Here is a 10,030-nt window from a genome sequence, read left to right on the forward strand (position 1 = left end):
GCGTGGTCGCTCTTGGATTCGGTGCAGGAATCACTGGGGCTTCTTGGGCGCCGGGACCCTTTCATGGTGAAAATTTCCAGGGTTCTCCAAGTCAGCCACTGCCAGTGTTTGTCTGTCTCCTGCAAAGATTTCTTCTTGGCTCCCGAATCCTTTAGTTCCTTGGAGAGAGTGGTGTCAGCCCCAAAGCTGCTCCCCAAGGCTTGGGTTGTGTAGCGACGGGGCTGTGGCCAGCGGCAGGTGGATGAGGCTCTGACAACTGAGCTCTTGGGGGAATCTTGTACACTGTCAGCAGGGGGTGGAGCCAGGGGATTTGTCAGCAGGAACTGATGTGATTGGCTGTTCCTGGTATGACAACGGGAGGGGCCCTCATGGAGGACTAGGGTGTAACTCAACCGATAGATGACCGATCAACAGAACCTGCCTAATCCCATTCACAGCCAACCTGTTTCCTGTCCCCTCCCATCCTCTAGGTCTTGCCTAATAATGATAGACACTTTCTGTCATACCCAATTCATCCATCGCTGAAATAGTTTTTCATGTGTGCCTTTTATATTTTCATGCAATAAAAATATGTTAATTTTCACGGTGGCTATCCTGGGGAATGTTATGTACATGAAATGAAGTGTCAAAGGAGCAGAAGCAGAAGGAAATTCACAAGCTTCTCTGAGCGTCTCTGCTTGAATTCCTGCCATGTTTCCTAAACATGTTGGCTTCTTTCTTCCTACCCAAATAAGAAGGTGCTTCAGAAGTTCAATCTTAGGGCATTTGACAAACGCTGCTGAGAATTTCAGGATGACACGAAGGAACCTTTGATTGGATTTGTGGATGTGCCTATGAAAGCGTGTGTGTGTGTGTGTGTGTGTGTGCGTGTTTGTGTGTGTGTGTGTGAAGTCAGGATGAAGTGGCGGTTCCTGGGGTGGAGACCCTTCTTTCTCTTGAGAATGTTCATTGCTGTTGACTCATTGTGGGTTTTGGAGATATTTTCTCTCTTTCTTTCTTTCTTTCAGACATTTTTTGCTTTCTCCCTCCCTCGATCTTACCCCCATCCACCGCCCCCTCACTCCCTCCCTACCTCCCTCTTTCCATCCCTCCTCCCTCCCTTCCCTCTTTCCTTCCTGCCTGCCTTCTTCCCTTCCCCTTCCCCTCTTCCCTCCGTCCTTCCTTCTTGTGTGTAAAAGAAACATTGGTGAATAGAAGAATAATTCAATAACTGCCTCAGACACTTATACAGTTCTCATCTCACTCTGGGGACACAGAGGACCGTGTTGGACTCATCTCCTCGATTTTAAAAACAATCATTCTCAAATCAAGGAGACTAGATGTATCACTTCTAGGCGAAATCTTGAAAGAAAATGTGTAAGAGTTTCATGTGCTCTTCATCTCTGTGATCAGAATTGAAGAAGGCATGAGTTTGAGATGCTGCATCACCAAGATCGTGGCGATTCCATTATCATTACCCTTGTAACTTGTGAGCATCCTTACTGCCAGCAATCATTATTAGATATGGAATCTGAGATAGGAGTTCATATTTCCTGTATGAATATCTTGGTCTGGGAGTGGTGGCTCATGCCTGTAATCCCAGTGCTTTGGGAGGCAGAGGCAGGAGGCTCGCTTGAGCCCAGGAGTTCGAGACAAGCCGGGACAGCATAGCGAGACCCTCGTCTCTACAAAAATGTAAAAATGAGCCAAGTGTGGTGGTAGGTGCCTGTAGTCTCAGCTACTTAGGAGGCTGAAGTGTTAGGATCGCTTGCGCCCGGGATGGCAAGGCTACAGGGAGCCTTGATCGTGCCACTGAACTTCAGCCTCGGCAACAGAGCAAGACTCTCTCTCAAAACTAAAATGCTTTTTCCTTTAGGCTTAAATTCTAACCCTCAAACCTCCAATGTGAAGGTATCAGGAGGTGGGGCCCTTGGGAGATGATGAGATTATGCAAGTGGAACCCTCGTAAATTGGATTAGTGCCCTTCTGAAAGTGACGGAAGAGAGCTCGCCGGCACCTTCCATGTGGGGAGACAGGGAGGATATGACAGTCTCCAACCTGGAGGAGGGTCCTCACCAGACCCCGATCATGCTGGCACCCTCATCGTGGACTTCCGGCCTCCAGAACTCTGATAAACAAATGTGTGTTCTTAAAGAAAAAAAAAGTGTGGAAAGCAATGTTAATGTTCCCAATCAGTTGGAGTACATTCTTCCCTTAACTATGTCTTCATGAATAGTTGTGTTGGATGGCCTAGTTTGCAATGTTAGAATACGCATGTTAGTGAATTAATAAATACAGCAGTAAAGAATACAGTTCAGGTTGGGAATGGTTTCTGATGCCTGTAATCCCAGCACAATGGCTGGCCAAGGCAGGTCAATCACCTGTACTCGGGAGGTGGAGATCAGCCTGACCAACATGGAGAAATCCTGACTCTACTGAAAATACAAATCAGCCTTTCATAGAGGCACATGCCTTTAATCCCAGCTACTCGGGAGGCCGAGGTAGGAGAATCACTTGAACCTAGGAGGCAGAGGTTGCGGTGAGCCGAGATCGCGCCATTGTACTCCAGCCTGGGCAACAAAAGCTAAATTCTATCTCAAAAAATTAAAAAAATAAAAAAAAAAGAATGCTGTTTGTTGACCATTTGATCGGCCAGTCTTGGTGCTTCCTGGTGGGCGAGGAGAGCCCTGCCACATTCCTACCCATTCCAGTAGACATGGCGTAAGAGTGATTCTCACTTTCTGCTATAGCCTCCTTATCCACTGGCTGAAATGATTCTTTTTTGACGTGTCTTATAAATGCTTCCGTAGCAAAAAATATTGAATTGACTTTTATAGGGACTCTTTCGGGGATTGTTACCCAGCAGTCCATAATTTGTTTGTACTCCTAGAAACGGGAAGTATGCCGAGTACAGTGGATATTTCGTCTCAAATAATAAAGAAATAACCAAATAGAAAAGAAAGAAAAGGAAGTAAAGGGAAATATACAAATATACAAGGTGTTAGGAGAGAGTTGCTAATTGTGATTCCCCCTTAATTGTCCAAACAGACCACTTCTGGGGATCTATTCCTAAAAGACTCGTTAGAAGTGCAGACTCATGCATTTGAGAATCACTCAGGGAAATCTGAAGATGACCTGTGGTGGGGGTGTAAATGGATACTTCAATGTGTCTTGTGATTGTGTGAGAGTGTGACTGTGTGTTTGTGTGTGTGCTGTCATCTGTGGAGTGGGGGATCCTCTTTTGCCTTGAGAAAGCTCATCTCTGTCCACTTACTCTGGGCTCTACCATCTGTGCCTTGTATCCAGTAGAAATAAAACAGTTTGCGGCAGAAATGGAGTTTTATTTTATTTTACTTTACTTTTTATTAGGATTATTTGTAGACCGGGTCTCACTCTGTCACTCAGGCTGGAGTGCAATGGCACGATCTCAGATCACTGCAACCTCTGCCTCCTGCACTGAAGCCATCCTCCCACCTCAGCCTCTGGAGTGGGGAGATCCCACACCTGTGTAATTTTTGCATTTTTTCCAGAGATGGGGTTTCCTCATGCTGCCCAGGCTGGTCTCCAGCGCCTGGGCTCAAGTGATCCACCCGCCTCAGCCTCCCAAAGTGCTGGGATTACAGGTGGGAGCTACTGTGCCCGGCCAGAAATGGAGACTTTTGTTCTTCTTTTGATGAGACGGAACCTCGCACTGTGGCCCAGGCTGGAGTGCAGTGGAGTGACCTCGGCTCACTGCAAGCTCTGCCTCCTGGGGTCATGCCATTCTCCTGCCTCAGCCTCCCAAAGAGCTGGGACTACAGGCGCCCGACACCACGCCCAGCTAATTTTTTGCTATTTATTTTTGTTTTTAGTAGAGACGGGCTTTCACCGTGTTAGCCACGACGGTCTCGATCTCCTGCCCTCGGGACGCACCCGCCTGAGCCTCCCGAAGTGCTCGGATTACAGGCATGAGCCACCATGCACGGCCCAGAAATGGAGACGTTTGAGCAAACACATTAAAGAAAAGAAACGCAAATAGACGAAACTCATTTTAACATTTTTATTTAACCCAAGGAATACAGATATAATCAACACCAATACAATTGATGTCACAATGATGAATAAGATACATGCTACAATCCTTCATTCTCAGATGCAAAATCTAGTATGTGTTTTACAGCAAACCTCAGTTGGAAACTGAACGTCGATCACACAGGCTTGATGTGCATGTCAATTTCATGAGAGTTACAATCTCAGGAGAAGTCTCACATAGCGTAAGAGTCCAAACATACCTTCAAGTGTTCCGACAAGTTCTTCACTACTCATTCTTAGAACTGAATTTACCAACAACAATCCCAGCCTAGTCATTGCCGAACTGCATCCCATTGAAAGAATGGGTCACAGTTCCTCTTTCTAGACACTGTGGAACGACATTGAAGTCCCTTCCATCTTTTGGCGATTGTGAGGACAGGTGCTAGAAGCCTCTGCCCTCAGCCTTGTCCACGTGAGTTCTAATTCCTTTAGAACAACTATCTCAGGGTGGGAAAGATGGTTCCAATGCTAAGTGCCTATTGCATTGATTATGAATCAATGAAACTCTTTCTCCCTGGGGGTTGTCCCAGTTGGATTCCAAGCAGCACTGTCAGAGCGTTCCAGCTTCTCCACATGCTCCGCAGCCCTTGGGATGGTGAGTGATTGTCACGGTGGCTTCTGGGAGAGCTTCTTGGTTGTTGTTGAAGGTGTATTTGACGTGCATTTCCCCAGGGGAGGGACAGTGAACGCTTTTGGAAGTGGTTCTTTACATCCCCTCTGAGGAAATGTCTGCTCAAGTCTCTTGCTGCGTTTGGAACAGAATCATTGGTTTGTTCCATTGGAGTTTTGACAACTCTGTGTATTCTGAGTATGAGCAGCCCTTGCACGTATATGAGATTTGCAAATATTTTGTGCCCCAATCTCAAGGTTGCTCTTTGATACAAATCAAGAGCATCTGAGGCAGAGCAAAGGTTCAGGTGAGAGGACGGAGCATTTCTCCACCCCTCCAGCTTGCGCAGCATCTCTCTCCTCCGAGATGCCGAGACATCTGTGCGGGGAGACAGCATGAAAAAGCAGGTGTGCTTCATTCTGAATAGAGCGTCTCTGATTCCCGTCTGGTGCCTGAGGGTTCATGGCCCATGAGCCTTAGAAGAGACGTCTTCGGGCCTTGCACGTTGGCCTCCATAGAAAGTTGTGGCAAATTCTGGGCTCCGGACCGGGTGAGGGAGGTAGAGGTCTGAGGGCAGAGGTGGGCAGGGGCTCCAGGCCATGGAGATCCAAGTGGAATTCTTCAGGCAGAGCCTGTCTCCAGGGACTAGGCTTGGGCATTTGGGATGAGCCCTGGTGGACGGCCGCTCTGTAGTCAGGTTTGAGGTAGAGGACACGCCAGGAAGAAGGGCTGACTCCATGCACAAGGTTTGCTGGGGGTCCCATCAGGGGCAGGAAGCCTTGGGGAGCCTCACCCTCTTTTACTGAAGGCGCCACACACACATTCTCTGCTCTCTGGGCTCTCACAGATCCATTTTCAATGTCAATCTCCCAGACAGTCTCTGTACTAGTGAGCAGGAGCCAGCGGGCATGGGCAGGGTACAAGAGATCCTTCAAGGACATCAAGACTTGCTCAGGGACCACCAGGAGCTGCACATTGAGGAGGCTGAGTCGCAGGGCTCCCTGTGGGTCCAGCCCCAGGAACTCCTGCCCCAGGCGCAGGTGCAGGACCATTCCTGGTTCCAAGACCGCGATGATCACCTTCCTCTGGGGAAGCCGTGGGCCCTGGGGGAGAAAAGCCGTGGGTCAGTCATTGTCCTCTGAGGGTGGCTCAAACAGGGAGAGAGCAAGGCGGGGAGCTGCCAGTAACTTCCCCAGGCATAAATGAAACCCCGCAGGGACACCCAGAATTTGCACCTGTATTGACGCCCCTTGGGACGGTGATTTCCTGGAAGTCCCCTAGGGCCTGGAGCTCAGGCAGACCTGTCTCACCCACGCCCACCTAGGTGGTGTGACCTTACCTGGGGCAGCTCCAGGGGCAGCTGTGCAGGGTGGTGGGGAGCTGGCTGTACCGGAGCTGGTTCTGCACCTGTGGAGAGAGCAGAGTGTGCAGGTGAAAGCCCTTGTCATGCAGGATGCCCTTGAGGGTTCAAGGTGCCACCGTGAGAAAGACCAAATACAGAAGAAGCCAGGTACAGGACACCCAGCCACGGAGCTGCAGGAGGAAGCTCCCGACACTCTGGACAGCACAGCTGCTCGTCTCATGACGTGATGGGACCCTGGCTTGGTAGCAGGGGACTCGGGATGAAAAAGAGAAGATGCCTCACCTGGATGAGGACCCAGCTCCTCCACTTTCTGGCGTTTTGGGGCATTTGATGGCGTGCCGCTGGAGCTGTAGGACAGAGAGACACAGTCAGATTTCGGGCAGTTCCCTAACGTCCAATTCCCTGAATCCCCACCAATTCACTCCACTTCCCTGCCTTTCATTCAAGGTCACAGACTTGTCATCCACTTCCTGTGAGACCTGCTCCCAATCTATCCTAACTCCCAGCTGTTCTTGTTCTCACCCCATCTACCTGAGCTTCCCTGGGTGAAGAAAAGGCAGGGAAGGAGGGTCGGTGCCCACAGGGAGCAGTTTACCCTTTCAGGAGTTCATGCAGATCAGAGTTGGAAAACTCTCCTTGGGTGTGAGGAGCTGGAGAAAGATGTTGAGATCCCGGAAAGGTGGCACCTCTGTGTAGACAGGTAACAACGGAATGGGGTCTTAGGATTCGAATAACAGCAGGAGAAAAGGAAGGAATTTGTCGGGCATGATGGCATGCGCCTGTAATCCCAGCACTTTGGGAGGCCAAGGTCGGAGGATTGCTTGAGTCCAGGAGTTTGAGAGCAGCCTGGGCAACATGGGGAAAGCTAGTCTCCACTCAAAATAAAAAACATCAGTGGGTCATTGTGGTGCATGCCTGTGGTCTCACCTACTCAGGAGGCTCAGGTGGGAGGATCACCTGCGACTCAGAGGTGGAGCCCACAGTCAGCTAAAATCACGCCACTGCACTCACGTGTGGACCATCGGAGTGAGACGCTGTCTCCATAAAATAAATCAGTAAATAAGACAAATAGAAAAATGAACAATTAAAAAAGGAGGAAACTCTTTTATTTTTCCTAGTAGATCTTGAAACTCTCACATCATGTCCTACAATCTCCCTTCTTGCAGCACACAGAGCCCATTCCCTGTGGAGCTGGTTGGGTGGATTGAAAGTGGGGCTGCCCTGAGATATGTGTGTGGTTGGGATGTAGAAGCCTTCCCAGCACCCTGTGATGACTTACGGGCACCTCACTTCCCTCTGGCCCCAAATTCAAAACATCCAATCTCATGGCAGGTTCATGCATCCCTTTTCCCTTCCCCTCTCTCCAACACACACCCACACATCCCACAGGCAGGTCACCCCGCAGGCGTCCCCAGCACATAGCAAAGCTCACCCGCTCTCTCCTGCGTGGTCGCTCTTGGATTCGGTGCAGGAATCACTGGGGCTTCTTGGGCGCCGGGACCCTTTCATGGTGAAAATTTCCAGGGTTCTCCAAGTCAGCCACTGCCAGTGTTTGTCTGTCTCCTGCAAAGATTTCTTCTTGGCTCCCGAATCCTTTAGTTCCTTGGAGAGAGTGGTGTCAGCCCCAAAGCTGCTCCCCAAGGCTTGGGTTGTGTAGCGACGGGGCTGTGGCCAGCGGCAGGTGGATGAGGCTCTGACAACTGAGCTCTTGGGGGAATCTTGTACACTGTCAGCAGGGGGTGGAGCCAGGGGATTTGTCAGCAGGAACTGATGTGATTGGCTGTTCCTGGTATGACAACGGGAGGGGCCCTCATGGAGGACTAGGGTGTAACTCAACCGATAGATGACCGATCAACAGAACCTGCCTAATCCCATTCACAGCCAACCTGTTTCCTGTCCCCTCCCATCCTCTAGGTCTTGCCTAATAATGATAGACACTTTCTGTCATACCCAATTCATCCATCGCTGAAATAGTTTTTCATGTGTGCCTTTTATATTTTCATGCAATAAAAATATGTTAATTTTCACGGTGGCTATCCTGGGGAATGTTATGTACATGAAATGAAGTGTCAAAGGAGCAGAAGCAGAAGGAAATTCACAAGCTTCTCTGAGCGTCTCTGCTTGAATTCCTGCCATGTTTCCTAAACATGTTGGCTTCTTTCTTCCTACCCAAATAAGAAGGTGCTTCAGAAGTTCAATCTTAGGGCATTTGACAAACGCTGCTGAGAATTTCAGGATGACACGAAGGAACCTTTGATTGGATTTGTGGATGTGCCTATGAAAGCGTGTGTGTGTGTGTGTGTGTGTGTGTGTGTGCGTGTTTGTGTGTGTGTGTGTGTGAAGTCAGGATGAAGTGGCGGTTCCTGGGGTGGAGACCCTTCTTTCTCTTGAGAATGTTCATTGCTGTTGACTCATTGTGGGTTTTGGAGATATTTTCTCTCTTTCTTTCTTTCTTTCAGACATTTTTTGCTTTCTCCCTCCCTCGATCTTACCCCCATCCACCGCCCCCTCACTCCCTCCCTACCTCCCTCTTTCCATCCCTCCTCCCTCCCTTCCCTCTTTCCTTCCTGCCTGCCTTCTTCCCTTCCCCTTCCCCTCTTCCCTCCGTCCTTCCTTCTTGTGTGTAAAAGAAACATTGGTGAATAGAAGAATAATTCAATAACTGCCTCAGACACTTATACAGTTCTCATCTCACTCTGGGGACACAGAGGACCGTGTTGGACTCATCTCCTCGATTTTAAAAACAATCATTCTCAAATCAAGGAGACTAGATGTATCACTTCTAGGCGAAATCTTGAAAGAAAATGTGTAAGAGTTTCATGTGCTCTTCATCTCTGTGATCAGAATTGAAGAAGGCATGAGTTTGAGATGCTGCATCACCAAGATCGTGGCGATTCCATTATCATTACCCTTGTAACTTGTGAGCATCCTTACTGCCAGCAATCATTATTAGATATGGAATCTGAGATAGGAGTTCATATTTCCTGTATGAATATCTTGGTCTGGGAGTGGTGGCTCATGCCTGTAATCCCAGTGCTTTGGGAGGCAGAGGCAGGAGGCTCGCTTGAGCCCAGGAGTTCGAGACAAGCCGGGACAGCATAGCGAGACCCTCGTCTCTACAAAAATGTAAAAATGAGCCAAGTGTGGTGGTAGGTGCCTGTAGTCTCAGCTACTTAGGAGGCTGAAGTGTTAGGATCGCTTGCGCCCGGGATGGCAAGGCTACAGGGAGCCTTGATCGTGCCACTGAACTTCAGCCTCGGCAACAGAGCAAGACTCTCTCTCAAAACTAAAATGCTTTTTCCTTTAGGCTTAAATTCTAACCCTCAAACCTCCAATGTGAAGGTATCAGGAGGTGGGGCCCTTGGGAGATGATGAGATTATGCAAGTGGAACCCTCGTAAATTGGATTAGTGCCCTTCTGAAAGTGACGGAAGAGAGCTCGCCGGCACCTTCCATGTGGGGAGACAGGGAGGATATGACAGTCTCCAACCTGGAGGAGGGTCCTCACCAGACCCCGATCATGCTGGCACCCTCATCGTGGACTTCCGGCCTCCAGAACTCTGATAAACAAATGTGTGTTCTTAAAGAAAAAAAAAGTGTGGAAAGCAATGTTAATGTTCCCAATCAGTTGGAGTACATTCTTCCCTTAACTATGTCTTCATGAATAGTTGTGTTGGATGGCCTAGTTTGCAATGTTAGAATACGCATGTTAGTGAATTAATAAATACAGCAGTAAAGAATACAGTTCCGGTTGGGAATGGTTTCTGATGCCTGTAATCCCAGCACAATGGCTGGCCAAGGCGGGTCAATCACCTGTAGTCGGGAGGTGGAGATCAGCCTGACCAACATGGAGAAATCCTGACTCTACTCAAAAGACAAATCAGCCTTTCATAGAGGCACATGCCTTTAATCCCAGCTACTCGGGAGGCCGAGGTAGGAGAATCACTTGAACCTAGGAGGCAGAGGTTGCGGTGAGCCGAGATCGCGCCATTGTACTCCAGCCTGGGC

General features: G+C 49.1%; 1 protein-coding gene across 1 annotated transcript; it reads right to left on the reverse strand.

Annotated features, from left to right (window-relative positions):
* Positions 1-4,011: 4,011 nt before the first annotated feature.
* LOC134809070 (proline-rich protein 23D1-like) lies at positions 4,012-9,544 on the reverse strand. The gene is made up of 5 exons (XM_063801108.1): positions 9,531-9,544; positions 7,456-7,809; positions 6,306-6,370; positions 6,000-6,067; positions 4,012-5,763 (listed from the first exon to the last, which is right to left on the reverse strand). Exons 1-5 carry the CDS (start codon positions 9,542-9,544, stop codon positions 5,137-5,139), a joined length of 1,128 nt encoding a protein of 375 aa, XP_063657178.1. The 3' UTR covers positions 4,012-5,136.
* Between the last annotated feature and the right edge of the window lie 486 nt (positions 9,545-10,030).

The sequence above is a fragment of the Pan troglodytes genome, chromosome 20 (genome assembly GCF_028858775.2).
Source record: "Pan troglodytes isolate AG18354 chromosome 20, NHGRI_mPanTro3-v2.0_pri, whole genome shotgun sequence".
Lineage (NCBI taxonomy): Eukaryota > Metazoa > Chordata > Mammalia > Primates > Hominidae > Pan > Pan troglodytes.